Source organism: Aedes aegypti, chromosome 2, assembly GCF_002204515.2.
Source record: "Aedes aegypti strain LVP_AGWG chromosome 2, AaegL5.0 Primary Assembly, whole genome shotgun sequence".
NCBI classification, from domain to species: Eukaryota; Metazoa; Arthropoda; class Insecta; order Diptera; family Culicidae; genus Aedes; species Aedes aegypti.
The window spans coordinates 414,421,779-414,443,612 of record NC_035108.1 but is presented as its reverse complement, the minus strand read 5'-3'; the positions used below and the strand labels follow the sequence as shown (position 1 = coordinate 414,443,612).

At 36.4% G+C, this 21,834-nt stretch overlaps 3 protein-coding genes across 3 annotated transcripts in view; all 3 read left to right on the top strand.

Moving 5' to 3' along the window:
- LOC5567962 (protein timeless) overlaps nt 1-8,082 on the top strand; it is a 201,494-nt gene extending 193,412 nt beyond the window's left edge. The window contains exon 16 of the mRNA XM_021847394.1: nt 7,983-8,082. Coding sequence (XP_021703086.1) covers nt 7,983-8,022 — 40 coding nt within the window. The 3' untranslated portion in view covers nt 8,023-8,082. The remainder of the gene's footprint in view (nt 1-7,982) is intronic.
- A 3,776-nt stretch (nt 8,083-11,858) lies between these two features.
- Nucleotides 11,859-12,992, top strand: LOC5567964 (trypsin-1). Its single transcript, XM_001657736.2, has 3 exons — nt 11,859-11,976; nt 12,030-12,505; nt 12,568-12,992. Exons 1-3 carry the CDS (start codon nt 11,922-11,924, stop codon nt 12,862-12,864), a joined length of 828 nt encoding a protein of 275 aa, XP_001657786.1. The 5' UTR covers nt 11,859-11,921; the 3' UTR covers nt 12,865-12,992.
- A 7,055-nt stretch (nt 12,993-20,047) lies between these two features.
- On the top strand, nt 20,048-20,901 carry LOC110677015 (trypsin-4-like). The gene is made up of 2 exons (XM_021847384.1): nt 20,048-20,527; nt 20,592-20,901. The coding sequence occupies exons 1-2, from the start codon at nt 20,060-20,062 to the stop codon at nt 20,868-20,870; spliced, it is 747 nt and encodes a 248-aa protein (XP_021703076.1). The 5' UTR covers nt 20,048-20,059; the 3' UTR covers nt 20,871-20,901.
- The last annotated feature ends 933 nt before the right edge of the window (nt 20,902-21,834 follow it).

Sequence of the window (21,834 nt, the reverse complement as noted above, 5' to 3'; positions counted from 1 at the left end):
GCTACGCACACATTGTTCAAGCAAATCTGGCGAAATTATTAAGCTTCTTATCATTTAGTGACTGTAATCATATATTGTAATGATGTTTATTCAGGTTTCACTTAGCTTAATAAGGATTGATGATTTAACAACGTTAATAAATTACACTATTGCAGTTTAATTCAGCATCATGTTTAACAACATTTTAATTATTTTCAAGTGAAGCCTTTGTTCAGGCGTCGTTTACACAAATTTGGAGAAGTCATAAAGCGTGTCGTTGTATATTGATTTATTCTCAACTTCAAAATCGCTTTATAAGCATTCATCTCAGCTTTTATTCAACTGCCACAAAATTAATTGAAAACAAATAAATGACTAAAAATAGCTAACACTGTATACATCAAATGCAGTGTATACCTTTACCATGAATTGATAACCACACTTTTAATAATTACCTGAATACTGGATTCAAACTCGAGACCTTCCCATCGTCAGCGGTATACCTTGCCATCTGCGCCATCCTTGAATTCATTTATCAGTCTTCCAGTGCCCAATATAAACCTCTTGTAGCTGATTATTGATCATGCTTGAGCTTCTATTCAACAATAACTAATCAACACGTGCTATGCTGATCAACAACTGAATAAGCGCATTACTTCTGCTGCTGTTCAGTACTGATGCGAGCTGAACTGAGTCGGCTATTTATAGCGCACAGTGAGAAAATTTATTTCAATGCTGGTCAAAAATAAAGTTTATTCACAAAGTAAAAACAGTCTGAAATGATTAATCAAATTCCATAATAAGTTTTAACTTGTTAAAACTTTAATTAAATTGTTTATCTAACTGTACTAAAATTCATTTATTAAATGTATAATATTTCTACTAGGTTAATATTTTAATTATTTGTCGTACTTTTTCCATCTATTAAACATTATACAATAAAATATATTTCAATCAATAATCCTATGTCAGAAGACTGATTCAAAATATATTTTAAACATAATTGAATATTGTATTGAGAAAGCATCAGTTATTATTGTATCCAACATGTTTTTATATATTAGTAAATTAGTGGCGAATTCGCCAAGGGCGAGAAGCCACTCAAATAAAGATAAATAATAATAATATTAGTAAGTTGAACATTGCAATACATTAGGAATACAACGCAATTTTTAGATATTTTGTCCATTTTTCAAAAATTTGGCTATGGTGTGACCTCTTTTGTAAGGCTTCTTTGTTGCTGAACAATGTGTTTAGTAATCGTTATTTTGGACTTCTTTGGATGACCTGCTCGGATGATATATCTATGTTGTATTAGGATTTTATAAAATACCTATTCAGCTTTCAATCATGTTCATGTTAAACATGGAAACAGCTGAAGTGCGAAGCAACCAAAACGTTAGTTCGTCTCCTGTACATCTGTTTACACAATTATATTTGTTTGGTGGAATATTGGCTCTTTAATAGAAGGAAAAAAGACTTGTTCAACTCATTAGTAAAACAATCTTGACAAGTCGGCAGAGATTCTTTGGAGAATTTTAATAAGTGTTGATACTATTATTATTCATTCCAATGAAAAATGTTGAACATTGACTTAAATCTAAATACCATCTTCTCAGCTCTTTGTAGGGCATTTTTTCAGCTGTCACCATTATTCAACAATAATTAACTATATATGTTTATTTGTGACACTGGACTGTAAGTTGGGTAACCACTTTCATGTAACTATTGTTAAATTATTATTTATACTTCGATTATCATTGAAAATGTTATGATTAGTAACTTTTCCGATATCAATAACGTCGCAGCTGATGATCACTACATTTGGAAAATTTAAATTTTGATATTTTTAATCCAATGTAATTCGAACTTTACCCTCGTTGATCCATCACGTCGCCATTACGTCCATTACGTTAATCCATTCATCGCATACACGTCTTGGATTTGATTTGAAAAACATTTGAAACATTTGAAAATAACATAAAAGACATAATATGTTTTGCTTGAATAAGAGCATACTCATATACTGTTATTCACATTGTTTATAAGTTTTACTAATCATGCTGGTCAACATTTTAAGTATTAGACACTGAAACTTTTGTACGATTTGTTGTTAATCAAATGTTCAATATGCTACTAAAATGATGGCTACAACCTATAGAAGCTTTTAATCGGTCAATTGTTAAACTTCTTATGTGTTGTAGAACAAAAGCTACCTTATTTGCATTTTCGGAGGTTTATTCAGCTCTTATTCAAAACACAAACTGCAAGTGGAATAACAGCTTTTTTATAAGCGGAAATTAATTTTATTCAATTATTAATTCAACTAAAAATTTGTTCAGCAATGGTTGCTGCTATGCAGCTTGTATTAAACACGTAAGTATCTTAAAAGCTACCAATTGTTCCTTGGGTTTATAAGATTTGTTTTGAATTGAGCTAGAAATCTTAAAAGAAAACTCTTACCCCACTCGAACTTTTGCCCCACTTTACTCTATGTCTAATAGTTCGGCTGATTCAAATAGCTTCTGATGGTACATTAGTTAAAAATATATTTTACAAACTACACACAAAACTACAAAACTCATGGATAAATGAGACCAAGTATGATGTTTCTTCAATAGTAAAGCATAGTGATTTTTAGCGTGACTAAGTAATGACCACACACTCCTAGGCATACTCGGATCATTATTATGAAAATTTTTGTTTGACAGCAGCCTGGCTGCTTGTTGATATCCAGTTCGCACTCCCCAGTTAAGCATAGCATATCATTGACGACTGTACAAATCTTGGGTGGCTGTACAATGCTCAACTCTATTGGTTATGAGAAATCTATATGTAATGTCGAAAAAAAAAACGTTTAAAATGAACGACTTTTTCTACATAATAGAAAACAAGCTTCACATTGTACACCAGGCCACGTCCTCACAATTGCTAGGGGAAGAGAAGGAATATTAGTTCAACGTCTACTTAAAAAGTTACAGGGAATCCAAACTATCTTTATAGACGCCATGGGATAGGGAGAGTGTGTTAGTAGGGTATGATGTATATAAGGATCAGCTCAATTTGAAAATTTAGAGCATTTTTAGTACTTGAAACAACAATATGTATGGTTTTTGGATTTATATGATTTTGGATTTACCTGATCACTCCTGAAAGAGAACTTGTACAATAGAAATAAAACACTAAAATCAACGATGCTAGTCTCTTCAAGACTAAGCTTGCCCAAACAAAGACGCGTAACACTATTGATCCTGCTTCTTCTGTCCACCCCCGCAGGGGTAAGCGACACTACCGAAGGATCTTGCACTCCAGTTTGCACCTCCCAGTTTTTACGTAAAGTATCATGAAATTTGAAAATGTTGTCAGTAAATGATGTAGATTTACTTTGTTATTGTTATGTTATAAAAATATGAATATTTATTTATTTATAATACAAAATTTATTTTATTGCCATTTTTAATATAGTTTCATACAACGCCATCCACGTCAGTGATAGAGCATAAGTGTCTAAGGACAAAATGCTGTTTGTCCAAACGCCATTTGGCCGAAATTGATAATGTAGTGAACTATATTTAGCATGCCTTTAGCGTTAGTCCAAGAAACAGTCAATGCTTAAAGAAGAACATGCTAAATGTGTGTAATTTTTCACTTCCCTGCTATCGGTAACAGCTACCAGCAGATGTTTTCGCTCTGCGTTTGCAGTCGGCTTTTAACAATAACTAAAACTGTTTACGACTAATTCGTCTTTCTACAAGATCGGTTTGCTTCGATCCCTCGAATCGTATTAAGTAAATTTCATAGTTCTAGCAACCACAAGTTTTGACTTCTTCTTTTCACAACGTAAGTGTTCACAGAGTCATTTGGTTTATTGATATACGCAAGCAATGGTGCAGAGTTGAGTTCACACGTTGCAATTTTAATCTTCAAGTAGAATGGCATCTCACCTAAGTTACTCCTTAAGCTAAAAAATATGTTTTGAATAATATTCTTTATGAACGTATTATAAGCCTTTATTCTAATTACTCTCAAAATCCTTTTGCTATTGAAAGAACAGCCTATAACCACACGAAGGAAAAATCTAATCGTTATATCAGTAGAACTACAAAAAACTTATAATGATTTAAAAAAGGAAAAATTCTCAATCGAGATGTAGACTAAATTATTGCCAATTGTAATAAAACCAGTATAACTTAAAAGAATAGCCTAAACTTAAAAGAAGAAAAAATAATTATATCGTTAAAAAACACTTAAAACACTAGCACAGTCTTGGCGCGATGAGGGGAGCTAACAAATCCGTCCTGAATTAATCATTCTCTTGGCGCACTTATATACAAACATAACATATCGTCTCATAAAAATTATCAAATTAATTAGCATTGGGCCACACTTACGAGTCCTACATATCAGTGTTGTAGCAACTTGTTTTTTTTTGTTCGTAATTCGGCCAAACGATCCGTTCGGCCAAATGGCATTCGGTCAAATGGCGTTTCGGCAAACGACATTCGGACAAATGCCCCGGACACCTAATAAGCAACTTTGCAGAAGAAAGTTATTGCTAGGATGCTCCTATGAAAAGATAAAGCTTTATCTTCAAATCCGGAATAGTCTAAACGTAGTAGAAATTATTCAAAAATGATTTGTCAAAGAAACCAAACCACTAGGATGCATATCCGGAATACTAGAGGTTTTGGCCTAATCTGGCCTGGGACAAGGTATCATTAAAATATAAATTCTTACTCCAGTTCAATTTTTTGGGTTCCATTTTGATTCTTTATACAAGGCTTCCAAGTTAGCAGAAAAAGCTTTTAATGTGCATGGTGTCCGGCTTTTGAAGCGTCCGGGAATTTGATGCAAAACGGTAACACTTATTTTGTTTTGTCAAAAATTTTCTAATGGATTCATATAGTTTTCTCCATGAATGATTCATTAGTAAAAAATCATTTCGTTAAAAGTTAATTTTGTTGATCTGGTAAGACAACATTTTGAAATGTCCTCCTTTTTCAAAACCACTAAGGCAAAATGTCCTCCTTTCTGAAATATTCCTCTGGTAAGCCTATTAAGTACCAAATTTTACTGGACAAATCTCAGTTCAGGATTGGTGGCTTGACTGTGGAACGCATTTAGAAATAGTCGTCCTTTTTTAAACACAAAAAGTCAACAATACAACGGTAGTTTGTGAAACAACAATATATGGGAAAGCGGCGTTAACAAAATACTATTAATCGTTTACCAAGACGAATCCTTAACAAAATCCTTCCTCAATCCAAAATCCCAGTGAACACTCGTGAAAGTGAAGAGGACTCCTCGGCTTTCAAACAAGCGAGTTCCACGTCAACATATTCCCTCCCATTTCCCGATTGACCTGCATTCGGATGCGGCCGGCGCTGGTATTGCGTAAAGGAATGGTCTTCAGTCTTCAGTTGTTACACATTGGAGATGAATACTGGTCCCAAGTATCATCTACTGGTTCTCTGTGTAACTACAACTGATCTCGCAATAACGGAATAGCATCCGCGGGCGATCAATGCTCATGCTCATTTTGATTCTTTATCCTTTACACACTGTGCCGAATTTCAGCTCGATCGGCGAAACTATAATTTAGCCCTTCCAAGTTTATATGAGATTTACTATGGTAAAGCTTACTTTTACGAAGAAAAATCGTCAAGGTTACCCATTGACCTCTGTAAAAAAACCTGATCTGAATCTGAGAACAGAGCTCGATAGGTAATTTTACAAAATTATAACCAAAGAGTGCAAAGCAATCCGATACTCGAGAAAAAAATAATTAAGCCCTAAGTATCCAGGAATGTTGTCGAATCTTGTTATTTTTATTATTTCTTTACGTGTAAGTCATCGTCACCTTACCAATCGATTTTCATTTAATAACTTTTCCAGCAGTATCATATGTCTTCACGGTCTTCGACAAAGTTTTTCAACGTAAAATTACCAAGGTTTGAAATTATATTTTGATCTATATTTGTAATATGGGCGGCCTCTGGCGATTTATTTTTATAAGTATGTTTTTTCATGGTAAATCTCATACAAGCTTTAAGGGGCTAGCGCTAAATGGATCATTGAATGTAGCTTTTGCAAGTGTTCACCGCATCAAAACAAAGGCGCCACTGTATATGGGATTTAATATTGTGACATCATTGCTGTTCTGTCAAACACACAAGGCTACGGTGGCGCTATCTATGCTTTCCATAGCGGCCGTTTTGGTTATTTTAATGATCCATTAAAGTTTCATCGATTGAGCTGAAATTTTGCACAGTGTATATGGAACCAAAATGGAACTCTAAAGTGCACTGGAGCTAGTATCTGATTTTTTTTTTCCTACACTAATGTATTCACGGAGTTACACCAAAATTATTCTAGATCATATTCTCGAACTACGATGACACTAAAAATGGTAATAAATCTAAGAGATAAATTGAGATTTTGTCAAGTTTACTTTGTCATAGTAGTTTTTGTCACGGTTCACCAGCTTCCTACCCCTCTTGCTTAAATCATTATAGTAATTAATGCAACAAGTTGCAAAATGTGTTTATTTTTTTTTCAGCACGAATCGTACATTAATAGTAACGTGGTACGTAGTCGTTAGAGTTTTGAATAAATATGACGAGTGTTGAAAAAATCAAGTTTTACAACGAGTTACGTTCAACATATTTTACAATTACGAAAATTGACGATGTACATAGGTGATTTATTTCTAGGAGTCCATCCATATTTTCACTCAGAATTTGTTATATGAGTCCAATTTTGATCGTCTACTAAGAGATGTAGAATCAAAAGCTGGGCAGAGTTAGGTTCTAATAATGGCACATATTAGACAGACAGAGAATGGTTGAAATCCACGCGGATAAATTTCCACGATCGTACATGAAACTTCTTGGTCCAAATCGCAAGAATAAATGTTTTATTTAAGCAAATCAACTAAGATCAATATTTAAGGTAACATTCAGCGGTAACTTTATGAAAAAAACAAGGAATTTACTATATTAAACATGGATATCAACTTTTTCTGTCTGTCCGTTTGTGCCATCGTTCAGAACCTCGGATGCAACCAAAGATTTGCTCCAAAATTTAAACCGCGGTTGCAATCGAAGTACGAATGGTCCGGTTTTTGAATCAGTGTTTGAACAAATTTTGACTAAATCATCAATAGCGATCCCAATTTAAATAAAGAACAACCACTTTTAGGTTGATTGTTTGAGTTTGGTGCCGTGTTTGATGTTGGTTCCGCGTATTTTCCATTCGGATGAATGAAACATCAAAACGGCTGATGATGCTACGCCACCCGGCAAACGATTTTCTGGGCACGCCACTGCAAAGTGTAATTGATAAACAATCACTAGTGGGATTTTATGATTTTCCAGAAATGATCAAAAGCCAGAATGAATTTGTTTCCTAGTCGAGCTGCTGTACATTAAATTCTATTTTAAATAAATGAGTGACAAATTTGGAATAGAGTTGGTGTTTTTTTTAGTATTTCATCTTCTCTGTGATAACAGCATTACTTGGGCTCCCCCCTTGATTATTTCCGACATATACAGTTTAATCTCACCAAATATTTTTAAATTAAAATGCTTATAACACCCTTGCATGCGAAATATCGCATCAGCAAATATTGGCAACCGATAGCAATTCGGAAAAAGTCATCGAGAAAAACATTTCCGATGACTTTTTCCATTAGGAGTGATGATATTAGAAATATTCAAATGTCAAAGTCTCGTAAAAATCATGATGTTCAGCCCTGTCACAAGATGGACTTTGGTTATAACATTGAGTCTAAATGGTTGGAAAATGGTATAACAGATACATCTCTTCATAAAGCATTGAAATTAGATTTTATGGCTATAAACATGCTGCTAAAACGAGCTTCAACAGCGTTCCACTATTTAAAATTTGTGATCATTTGTGCTAGTGTTGTTTTCTAGCACTTGTAAATTTGATAACTTTATAGCTATTGTATTGATTCAATCTCAAATTCTCATCATCCACAGAATCGTTTCATCGCAGTCTTCCTTCTCGGGTGTATGCTGAACGAGGCAGCATTTGCCAAAGGAGCCAAACGAAAACGCCTGTTGTACGATCTTTCCGATCCTGTTATTACGGTAACCGAATCTGCATCATACTACCATCCTTCCCCATTCCCATCATCCATTTATTCCGCCCAAGCTCCAGTCCTAGATCAAATAATCAAACCCCTTCCAACCCCTCTCCCATCGTTGCTTCCGAAGCCTTCCCTATCTACCATCTTCAAGAACAATTACTTCGAGTATTCCAACTATGGCTCGCCGTTTCAATTCATCAGTGGGAACCAGCTGGGATTTCACGACGAGTCGACGTACGTTGCTGATGGCCGAATTCTGAAACAATACGCCGTCACCGAACATCACCCGGAGGAAATTGAAAGAAACCGATTGCTGCAATCCAATGAGTATCGTTCGGGCCCGTCCTATTTCGATAGTGGCTTCCAACCCGTGCTAAGCCAGTTCGATTTGCCATACTCATCTGCCACTATCGGGTTCAACCCACGTTTTGGAGTGCCATTGAACAGTCTTCATCAATCCCCACTGCTGACTCACAATCACGGACCAGTTGCCCTCGGATCGGGCTCCATTGGATACATTCACGGTCCCAACGGAGTAGCTCTCGGGTCTGGTTCACTGGGTTATATCAGTCACAAACAGCATCGGGACTCGCTCCAGGAATTAATTGAGCGAAAGAGCCGCAAGCATCGTCCAAGTCCACTGCACTTTGGCCATAATCACGATTGATAACTCTATTTTCATCATCAAATTCATCTAACAATCTAAACAGAGGCTGTTCCTATGCGACATAAATAACTACTATAACCAGAACCGCAACCGAAACATGTAGACCGTATTTAAATTAGCAAGTAGAAATGCATTTCGAGATTGTTGTTTAGCTTTAGATTGAATCACAAGTGCCTGATGGAAGTGTATACATACCATAGTGGGGAGGACCGAAATTAGAAGCATCCAAGCGAATTTTGGAACGAATTGTACATCTGTAAATATTACTCGATTTGGCGATAGATGAATCGAAGAGACCTGTATTTGTTACATGTAATTCAATTTCTTTGACATTGGAATATTTTATGATATTGTTGTGTAAAATAAAAATGAGAAAAATAATAATTTTGTTCTAAGACGAAGGCTTAAGTAGATGATATATCACTATGTCCCAGTTTCAACGTCTTTAAAATTATAAAAAAAAAACAATGTTGACTCTTAAACAAGAATAAATGTGGTTGCCCTCATCGAAACGGAAACTACCTTGACTCCCCTGGATATAATATAAATATTTGTGTGGTCATTACTTCGTCACGCTAAAAACTGTTATACATTTTATGTGACACAAAAACTATCAACTGTTGAAGGTGTTGCAGGAGCGTTCATTGAACTTATTGCCTGCAACAAACTGTAAAAGCATTGTGTGAAATATTTTAAGTGTACACCTTGAAAATGGTTTCTTGCGAGTCAAGCAAACAAACACTAATTAGCACTGATGGAAAGATGTGTGTTCAAATTTAATAACCAAAATGTTCGAGACCGCACCCCTCATAATGGCCAAAATGACAGACTCTGGGCCACCTGGTCGAACAGAGACAGGAACATTCCACGGTTCCAAAATGCTACTTCAGTGATGGTTTGGGGAAGGTATTTGCAAGCGTGGTAAATTGCCACTTGTTTTTATCGAAAAAGGTGTTAAAGTGAATGCCATGTATTATCAGACGAATGTTTTGAAGAATGTTGTGAAACCAAATGAACATTTTTTTGGAAGAGATACAGTCAGGTCTCCTATTGGACACATGGTTGGGGTATTATAGGAATCCGCGTTATAGGAAAGCCACCTCGTATGCGTTAACAGATAACACAATACACCCAATTCTGTTTTTGCACGGATTTTTTTCACACGGCCGTGCAAAAAAAGTTTCCATACATTTTTTTTCGCCAAAACCTTATTTTTACATGAAACTTCGAGAAATGGTGTTACTTTTTTTGCACGATTTTTGAAATTTTGAACTGAAAACTTTTTTGTACGGTACGCATCTTCCGTGCAAAAACAGAATCGGGTGTACTGTCCCCAGCGAAGCTTGAATGTTAAGTACGATCTACCTTTAGGAGTTAAGAATCATCCTTTTAGTGGAGAACATGACCGGTAGGAGTGCTTTTTCTGACTTGCACTGTATGAACCTTGAGGAATAACAAACAAACTGCAAAATTTATAACATATGAGATCTCGAGAACCTGATGTTTTGGAAGGTTGGTGTCTTCGGAAGAGTAACTCAAGTGCTGACATGTGGTGGTCATTCTGATACAGAATTACGTAACCAAGCGGCACTAGTGAGCATGGAACTTTTATTTTGCGAATAGCTCAGTAATCCAAAGTGGTCGTGCTGATGACTGGGAAAAATGACGTCCTCAGAAAAGCTGTTCAGAAGCACAAGGGCTAAAGTTATATGGGACAAAAGATTCTTAAGGCGGCGCTATTGACCATGGAACTTTTGTTTTGCGTATAGCTTAGTAACCTGGCCACTATTTCTCATAGTAATTCCCATATACACATTGAAGGGCTTGTGAAGTCTCAGTTTTTAGCGAAATACGCTATGGATAATAAGGGAGGACACTCAGAATTTGGTCTAACATCGAACAAGCGGTGTTGGGCAAAAACGATTTTTTGAACCACCCTACTGACCACTTAGAAAGATGGCATCTTCGGCAAAGTTGTTCAGTACCACAAGGGCTAACACCATTTGAGCCAAGAGATTTGAACTCTGCCACCAGGCGGCGCTAGTGAGTAAGAAACTTTTATTTTGCGGATAGCTCTGTAGCCATCTAGAAATATGGCGTCTTCGGCAAAGTTGTTCAGTAGCATAAGGGCTAGTGGCAAAATCTCGAATCCTTTGGCTCAAATAATGTTATCCCTTGTGCTGTATATAATTTTTCAGTTTGTACATACTCTAACGTAATTTTACATGATACGCCATACAAATATCTATAAAATGCCACGCTTCAATTATGTGCATTATATGTTACAGAAATTACCTCCATTACCATTTATATTCGTTTCTATTCATAGTGCCTCGTAACACGTGAAACTATTTACTTTGTCAGTTAAACATTGTAAGACATCCAAAGGTCATTTCATATATTTTAAGGTTTGTTTTTCAAATGTTGTACACTTAACTGTATTTAAATTTCTACGATTTATTTCAGAATTGGAATATGTATTTAGTTCTGGTTTATTATTTAGATTATTTAGCTAATTAGTTTTCCTAAAGTTTACTAGGATTATCTGGACCTCAAATAGGGAAACGTGACCAACCAACATCGATTCAGGTTGGAATTTCCACGTTCTCATTGTAATGTGCGTGATTGTTATCTCTGTAAACGATTGACATCACATTGAGTAGATTATGCCTTAAGTACTGCATTGTAAAAACGTGCGATTCCCAGTCAACAAATAAATTGTTAGCTAGCATTTGAAGATATAGTAGGGTGTGAGACCGACTTTCTTCATTGGTGCCGTAAGAGTCACAGGTCAACGAAAATGAATCTATTTTGTGATCAGACAAAGACGTTATGGTGATCAGCGATCATTGCTAATCATGTAAAACTGCATGTCTACACATATATGTCAGAACAAAAGTGTGGCTTCCACCTATTTCTAACTAGCAGGAAGCCAATTTACTTAGCTTTACAACTTTCTCCGGTTAGCGACACACGTCGTGGCACTTGAAGTGGATATTGATAGTGTCGATTGTTATTGGCACACTTCGTTGATAAGATTTTCTGATACAGTGATCCCAATTGATTACATGGATTTTTCATTGGAGATGTATAAAAGCTGATGGATTGATTTGACACACTGCATGTTTCCTCCAAGTGTCCATATAGAAGAAACGTTTTAAAATGTTGCGTTTGTGCGTTCTTATTAGTGTGTTGCTGGTGTCAGCTTATGGCAATGGTGAGAGATCACAATCCGAATAAAAAGTTCTATGTTTAATCGAAGGTAATCAGTTCTTCCAGAAAGCGATGTACTATTGCCAACTTTGCCACGACCACGCTATGGACAATACAGTGCAGTTCCATCACTGAGAGGAAATCGCATTGTGGGTGGATTCGAAATCGACATCACTGATGCTCCCCACCAGGTATCCCTTCAGTCAAGAGGTAGCCACATCTGCGGAGGTTCGATTATATCTCCAGAATGGGTTCTGACGGCGGCACATTGTACGGATGGAGCATCCGCGTCGAACTTACGTGTTCGAGTAGGATCCACTAAACATGCCTCGGGTGGTGCAGTCGTTTCCATCAGTCGAATTGTACAGCATCCACAGTTCAGCTACAGTACAATCGATTATGACTATTCGCTACTGAAGTTGGCTAAAAAAGTGACTTTGGGCAACAGTTCTCAAGTTATTGCCCTACCCGAACAAGATGAACCAGTTCCGGATGGTACGCTTTGTGAAGTTTCCGGATGGGGAAATACTCAGGTTCGTTATGTTTAAACATTCTCGGTTATTGAATACTCTAATTGTTAGCATTCCCATTACAGAGCATAACCCAATCTCGTGACAAGCTTCGAGCGGCTTACGTCCCATCGTACAACCAAGCCCAGTGCAACAAAGCCTATAGTATGTACGGTGGCGTAACGGATCGCATGATTTGCGCCGGTTTCCAACAGGGTGGCAAGGACGCCTGCCAGGGAGATTCTGGTGGTCCACTGGTGGCCAACGGAAAGCTGGTCGGAATCGTTTCGTGGGGTCTAGGCTGCGCCCAGCCAAACTATCCTGGCGTTTACTCTCGGGTGGCCGCTGCACGTGACTGGATTCGCAGTAATAGCGGCGTTTAGGCCTAACGTGTTCACAAGTGTATCATTCATGTCGATCAACGCAAGTGCTATTCAATGGACCCCGATCACGGATTATGCTGCGAGTCTGTTATTTTTATTGGAATAAAGCCCTCGTAAATCACCACTCAGCTTAAGGTTTTCAATTTAGCAACACATTTGACCAGTGGTATCCTAACCGTGGGTCAGGTGTCATGTGTTTGTATCGCGTTTCATCATTTTTTGGAGATGTATGCATATGAAGCCATGCTTTTTTTATTTTCTCATTTCAAACATTACATTCATTTCTTATATCTAGGTGTTCTGTGTTATTAGACAACACTAGCATCCTTATTTGGTAAAACAAATTTAAGATTTTATTAACATTTTGTTAACAACATATTACATTTCATTTGCCGTAGCAGTTCAGATTTTTTACAGGTGAGTTCATTTCACCTGCTTATAAGAGAAAAAAAAACGCTTTGAATATACTAAACCTAACTTAACCTAAATATATAACGCATTAATCGAGTCAATAGAAGAAAGTTTGAAGCCATGCTGCTTCTTATGAATGTACAGTATACTCGGAACATTGAAATCAACGATTGTTTTCTGTTATCCATAATCTTTTATGAGTGAGTTTTATGAACATACCCTAGTAGATTAAAACAATCACATTGTTTAAAGCTTGGAATCTGACGGCTTTCTAGAGTCATCTAAGAACTCCGTTGAGCTTAGGTCTTCAAATCGACATACGTAACCAGTAATCACTTGATGATGATGAATTAATAAACCTATCCCTACTGTGAAATTCAGATACCAAAAATATTAAAAAAAAATAAAAAAAAACGAAAAGAATTATGAACCACTGCCCTAGAAACAACCATTGGGCGAAAAGGTACCCCAATTCGTGTCACGCAACTGTGGAACCAGCTGAGTCCTCATCCTCCTCTATGCTACCACACAGAAGGGAAGGTACCTTCATAATGATGTAGCAGCCTTTAATTACCGGTTTTGGTTGGATATCCCATTCAATTAAATTTTATTCTGTTGTGAATAGCAAGCGTGACGGTAGAATGCCGAGATGGGTGCACTTTTTACTAGAACAGAACGGTTGTAGGTACACGGCTAGCTATTCGACGTTTAATTTATTGCTGAAATTTGTGCAACAGGTAACACTTGAACAGAAGCAACTCACTTCCAGTGGCTGAATGCGTACCAGGAGTGAAAGGAAAATTATATTGTGTACTTTTCGTGTTCTGGTTAATTTAATAGGCGGCAAGAGGTGTTAACTTTGTAGTTTATGAATCGCTTAAGGCTATTAATTTCTATTGAGGCTGTGAGCATTTCAATAGGTGATAATTCGGTTAATTATAGCTTCTATCGCATATGAGCAATCTTCTACATGCTATGTTTAAGAAACCTTACGTGTAGCCACTCTAGATATTAATCTTATGCTCTCTCACAAATCAAAATCATGAGATATCAACGCACCAGAGCGATTTTATGTTTAAGAATTTATACAAGGATTCTGACAAAACATCGTCCACAGAATTCCTAAGAAATTCCTTCTAGAACTTCTTTAAGAATTGCTACAGAATTTTCTTTCGCCATAATAATTACAATTAAACCAGGGATTCTTCCAATTTTCTTCAAATGAGAATCTCTTCAAATGATCATCAAGTAGAACCTCCAAGAATTTCTCCAAGTATTCCTTCAGTAATTCTTCCTTGAATTTCTCTTCAGATACTTCCAAGAATTTCACAACTTTCTAAAATCAAAATTTATATTACAGATAACTGAACCCGAGGATAATTCTTATAGGAGCCAATAAAATAACTCTTGCAGACATCCCTGTAGACATAATTAAATGATAAACTTCAAATTTGTTTTGAAGATTTCTTTACATGTTCATTGAAAAAATGTATGTAAACTTCCGATTATTACTAAAATATTTGTTGTTTTGAATTCCTGAAGTTATTTAAATTTTTTTCTTAAAGAGTCCGCTGAGATGAACGCTGGGAAAAATTTTTGGTTTACTATTTCGGTAGGGTAAGTGATCCATTAGTTGTGGATGTTCCTATAGTTGCGGTAGTGCCATTTCCACTGATTTTATTGCATTATCCAAAGAACCGTCACTGCCAATCGACGTATGGGCTTTTTGATACACGCATTTGTTAAAAACAGCGTTCAAATTGTTAAAAACAGCGTTCAAATTTACGAAATATCACTAAAGTTACTAAAACTGTTCTTACTTGTACTAATAGTTGCGGTAAAGTGTTCCTATAGTGGAGGATCCCATAAGAGAACAACGAATACCGCAACCATAGGAACACAAATTAAAAATATACCATAACTAAAAAAACAGTGCACCAATAGTGGAGATATTATTTTTCACTGACATGCCGTGGGTTATTGCGATGAAATCATTTTTCTCATTAAGTCAATGGTCGTCATTCCCCGTTACAACATTAATATGTACCTTGAATGTTCTTCTTAAATCAAAGCTATTAAATGAAGTTCAATTGTGCTTAGTACCTCCACTATTGGAACATCTACCCTACTTCTGGATGATTGTTTGAAAAAAAAAAGTTCCCACACAGAAAAAAAAAATCCGTTCTCGCAGACGTGAACTCGTCAACAAGCAAAAATACACCGTGAACTAGATCATGTTTTTGTGAACGCGTTGCCTAGTTCCGAGAACGTTGATGGTAGTTCATGGTGTATTTTTGTCAGTTCACGATTTCCAGAACTCTTTTTTGAGGTGCAGTGAGACATTCTGGGAAGAATTTTTCGTAGAGAAATTTATGTAAGAATGACTGAAGATACTCAGAGAAAAAATATTGAATAATCACAATAAGTTCCAAGGATAGTTTTCTGTGAGAATCCCTGGGAAAAATCATGCTGAACTCGTGTATAAAAATACGACACACTGTTTCTCCGTTGAGAAAAAAAGAAGCCAAGACTTATGGTTGCTAGAACTATGACATAGATTACTTAGTACAATTCGAGGGATCGAAGCAACCCGATCCAGCAGAAGGACGAATAAGAGTACCTCTCGCTGAGACCGGCCCAATATTTACACTTGGTATTTTAAAATGTTTAAATTTATGCACATTCGAAAGCTCCTGTCGAGCAAGTAACGAAACTGTATTCGTATTGTCAAATTGATGGACCCCTCGGTAGTTATAATCAAAAAAGTTATTTTGGACCCCTCGATTTTTGCCAATTCTTGCCTCACTCAAACTGCCATAACTTGAAAATTTATTCAACAACCCTTCACAATAACATGGTTTTGGAAAGAGAAAACATAGGAGCTTCATTTGGAAAAATAAAAATATTTGTCGGCCATATTGAATTTGGCCACCATATTGGATTTTATCAGAAATATTGAATTTTCATAGTGTTCGCAATCACAGATTCTAAAAGTTTTTGCAACACTGGAAAGCTGAGCTAGTTTTACACAAAACATCAGAGGTGTACGTTTTTCTGATCAAAAGTTATGTGCGATTTTGTAGACCATTTCTTATCGCGCTGGTGTAATTTTCATGCATATAACAGCGCGAAGCGATTTACGCTTGCTGTGATGTACCGTTTTGTCTCAAATTCCGAACAGACTCAAATTCCGAACACTCGGTTTTTGTATGGCGGTTTGGTTGAAATGTTTCACTGAAATATGTCATCAAATTACAAGGAAACAGCAGTCGATTGCAATGCAATTTTAACGTGTTCCAATCTATTTTATACCATGAGAGTAGTTATGATTCTCTAGTTCGAGACCAGTATAACCAGCTCCGATAAATTTAATTGCGAAATTATTAATTTGCATACGATTTATTCGTGCTGTTCGGAATTTGAATCAAGGTGTTCGGAATATGAGACAGAATGAACACAGTGTTCGGCATTTGAGTCAAAATGTTGTTCAACACTTTAACGTTAAAACAGTACTTAACAAGTTAAAACAAACCATTTTATCGGCAAACCCAACAGCTAACAGTTAGACCATGCGAGGAAATTAAAATTTTCACAAATAGCAGCTAATTTATGCCTATAAGATGCATTTGAAGTCGCTGTTGGCCTTAAGTGTTCGGAATATGAGTCAAAACGGTATTTGAAATGTGAAAAATTATCTCTACAATGCTTAACATGAGTTATTATACGTATTGGTGGTAGAAAGGAGAGATACAAAGAGAGGAGAGGATGTTAATATAGAAGACCCTACCCCCCCCCCCCCCTTCCTAGTATTGAAATATAATTATGTAATGATCATTCGATTCGGAAAAGATTTCTAAGATGTTTCCACTTAAAAGAACGATTATAGCAAAAAAAAATTAAGATCCATGAGAAAAAATATGTAAATCGAACATTTATCATCAAGGTTACATAAAATTTTCTTGTTTTTTCTTTCAAATTGTCTTCAAAGTCTCATCCCCATTGCCATAAAGCCTATTCAGTTTCCTCAAAGGTGTACTGAAACAGTGATTATTTTAAACCAGGGTTGGGAAAAAATCTGAAATTCATTCTACAGTAGCCAAACAAAGCCAATCGCAGTCAACGAAGCCAGTGAAACTCACGCCTATCGCTGCTGTAGGCAAAGAGCTTTGAAAATCGCAAAACACCCGTTGCTAAGGGCAACCCAAAATTACTGTAGAAAAATGTTCTATTTCCCGCTGCATTTCCCGCATTTTAAGCCTTCAATGACACTAACGATTTAGAAAACTCATGCACCCAACATAGGCTACTTGATGAGATTCACTGTTTTGAACTACTGTACTGGGAAAGTCACGTGATTTTCGCGAAATTCAAGCCTACTACTATTACCATTCCCAGCACTGTTTTAAACCTTCGCAAATGGTTAAACTTCGGTGCGACATTCCACAATCACTACAATTCAGGCAGATGTTGACGTCATTATCCCAATATTTCAGCGATCCAACTCATTTGTACTTCCGTGAGATGTTTCTATAATATGAAAATACTGATAAATAATTAAATTATAAAAAAATAAATCCATTTGATAAAATTTTACGATGTTGCTGCGCACGAAACATAGTTGCTGGTTTGAGAAGTTGTCAAAATGCATTGCATTGTTATTCAATGCACGGACTACTCAAGCAGTCTTGTTTGCTGTTTCAGAGATGCTGTATTTAGAAAGAATAAACACATCTTAATAAAAAAAGAGAACACCCGGCACCGTAAAATGTAAAACTAGTGGACTTGCAATTTCATTTACTATCGTTCTTGCTTGACCCAATCTCACCCCCATTTTTGATGTTTTGGACACAGTACCGAAAAAAATGAAATTTTTGTGGAAAAATCAAATAGATTCCGGAAAATACGTGTGAAGTGTAATGAAAAGAATTTTAACCTTCTACTAATATAACGATAGAGGTTAAAGTACATGCGTGATACTTTGCACAGGAGAAATTTAATGTTGTAAATTTTATCTAGTCTCAACATACAAGTATATAGGAAACCATATGAATTATTAATTTTAGTAATATCAGTAATATCAGCGTTATTAGCTGAAATATTTCATAAATCAAATTTTTCCGTTTTAACCCAATCTCACCCCCTAGACCCATTGTCACCCCCATCGATGGTATCAATGATTATTTATCCTTCTTCATAAATAAATCCATGATAATTGTATTTTACTTTGTTTTCAATTACGGCCAAACGGCATCCGGCCGTTTTGACCAAATGTCCTTTTTGACCAAACGGCATTGGGCCTGAGTTATTTATACGGGTTATAGCTACGCGCCGGTCTTCCAAGAGATTGCGGAATATTTATCGATGGTACCAGATAAGCAATGTTCAACAATTCAACAGTCAATAATTTGGTTGGTATAATTTTTGTTATGCATTTTTCTATATGAATCAATTAACTCGTATGAATGCATGGATAGGCCAAATACTTACCAAAGTGCAGGCCATAAATGTACCTGGCACGACTTCAGACTATTTGCATTCACAAATACGATACCTACCACAATTTTTTTGTTTTTTGGAAATGAAACAGAAAATTTTCACCTAGTTTCAAACACAGGACCTTTGGATCCAGAATCCAACTCCTTACCACTCGACCACCAAGTCATACAAGACAATGTTACGATTATTTGCTAATATGCATGCATTCATTCCTATGGACCTATGCACGGGTTCATTATTTGACGTTCTAGCGGTGCCATGTTATTTATGTGACCATGGAAACCAGTGAATTCGGCACCGCTCAAACGTCAAATTAGTGAACACGTGCATTGGTCCATGCACGAGTTCACTAATTTGACGTTTGAGCGGTGCCGAATTCACGCGTTTTCATGGTCACATAATTAACACGGCACCGCTCAAACGTCAACGAGTGAACATGTGCATCGGTCCATTTGATGTTATTCTGAACTGACATGGTCAGCGTTCAGACAGAAAAATTCTGATTTTTCCGATGCAATTTTGATACAGATGCATCATTATCAAGTTAAGTTCCATTACTACAGCGAATAATGCAAATATTTTGGTCTTTCGAATGCCTGAGGTACGTTTTCCTGAAGCTATTAAAAAACACTTGGTCCAGTCTGTCTGAACACCGACCATATATGAATTGTGGGGGAGAATTATAAACGAGTGATGTTGACATTTATTTATTAATAATAATTTGGAATACTATGCTGTTCTTATTTTAGAGGCACGAATAAGTGATTTTTCATGCACATTCTTATACAATACGTGGTTCACTAAGATGTACTGGGATGCATTTATTTCGTCGAAAACAGTTTTTTTTTTAAATAAGTGAAACCTGTAATCTAAAATGTCACTATTTGTCAAATGCAATAGAAATCTATTGGCACTTATCACTAAACTGCTCCACTGATCGCTTTAAAATATTCAATGGAACATACGGGAAGTATACGTGATGTATGGTTTTACTGCAACATAAATGCGGTTTCGAGCTGAGTATTTGCATACCCACATTACGATGTGCGATGGTTGTCATAAAAGTGTCATGCTTCCAAATATTATTCTGATTTAGGGGAATTGTCCCAACAATCATCTAAAAAACAATAATAATTCTATGGTTTGATTCTAGGTTCGTATTCTAGGGACACTCACCCTGTCCATTGACGAGATCTTAAAAATAATACATCTCACACGCAATGCTTTCAGCATGTATAAAAAAGAAAAATCCGTTTCAATGGCTGTTAATTTCCAATTTGTAGTGAAGATGGCTATGCTTCGAATTATCGTCTCAGTTAGTGTGTTGCTAGCAACTGTGTTAGGTAGTAGAGTGGAGCCCTCAAGAAGTTCCTACATCGTCGAAGGGTATGATATTGACATCACCGAAGCACCTTATCAGATCTCTCTACAGGAGATTGGTGTACACGTTTGTGGAGGATCAATAATTTCCTCAACATGGATTCTAACTGCAGCGCATTGTACAATAGGGAATGAAATAGAAGATATAAAAGTGAGAGCTGGATCCACCTACCATGCGTCGGGTGGAGAATTAATATCGATCAGAGAGATAATTTTACATCCAAAATATGACAACCGTACCGTCGATTATGACTTTTCCCTGCTGCAGTTATCATGGCCCATCACTATTGGGAATAATTCACAAGTGATCCCTCTTCCGAAGAAAAATGAACCTGTCTTTGAGAATACGACTTGTATGGTCTCTGGATGGGGAGACGTAAGCTGAAAAATTTACTAATGAAATATTTAGTATGTACAATTATCGTTCTTCCTATTTACAGAACAGATCTGGCATGAAGGCTGATACCCTTCAAGCCGCTATTGTTCAAGTGTACAACCAGAAGCAATGCAACATTGCAACAAATCGAATGATATGTGCTGGTTACCGTGTACGCAGAGGCGTCTGTTCAGGAGACTCTGGTGGACCCTTGGTTGCTAAAGGCAAGCTTGTCGGTGTTGTATCGTGGAGCCTTGGCGTCTGCGGTGATCCTAAATATCCAGACGTTTATGGACGTGTGGCAGCCGTACGTGATTGGATTTATGCGATTGCTAATGTGTAATTAGAACCTTTAGCCGATTAATTGTTAAATAAAAGTGATATTTTAGATACGTTGTTACTCAATTACGATTATAGGGAACGAAATGCCAACCAAGTGAACACCTTATCAACAAAAATGTTTTCCTCTGTGGTTGTTTGAAAATATTGCTGTGTGCGTTTGAAATGCAAATATCAAATGCGGGAACACCAAATGCGGTAAGATTTTCAACAAGGAAGGCGAAGTCAAAATTTGATTTTCTTTGCTAGGTTGGCGGTGATATGCATCATGGTTGCTAAGTATCCTTTGGTTACTTTGTGTTACCGCATTTGGAGCTCAGTTAGACTGGATTTGCACGTCAAACGTAAACAGCAATAATGCTTTTTTAACCATTTTATTTATCTGAGGCTCAATCGACAAATTTTACCTTCATATTACACTTAAGTTTGGAATCGTTTTACGTTTCAATAAATAATTAATATATTTACAAGGTTTTAAAAGTATACGGTCATGATGTTCCACAAAGATGTGGAGATGCTTAACTATTTTCTGGAGTTGCCATCAATGATACATACATATATCTGTAGTTAGATGACAACACTTTTTTATTTTATTCAAATAAATCCTAATAAATTGAAATGCCACAACACTTGGATGTTCAATTACGATGAAGTGGATAACATCCACTAATTAAATGTGTATGGAGTACAAAAAAGACTTTGTTTGATAGCTAGCAACACTGTCCTTGTAAGTTTTCAGTTAACTACAATTCTAATCTTATGACTGGGGTCTTCCTTAGCCGAGTGGTTAGAGTCTGCGGCTAAAAAGCAAAGTCATGCTGAAGGTGTCTGGGTTCGATACCCGATCGGTACAGGATCTTTTCGTAATGGAAATTTCCTTGACTCCCCTGGACATAGAAGAATTATAGTACCTGCCACACAATATAAAAATGCGAAAATGGCAACTTTGGCAAAAAAGCGCTCATTGA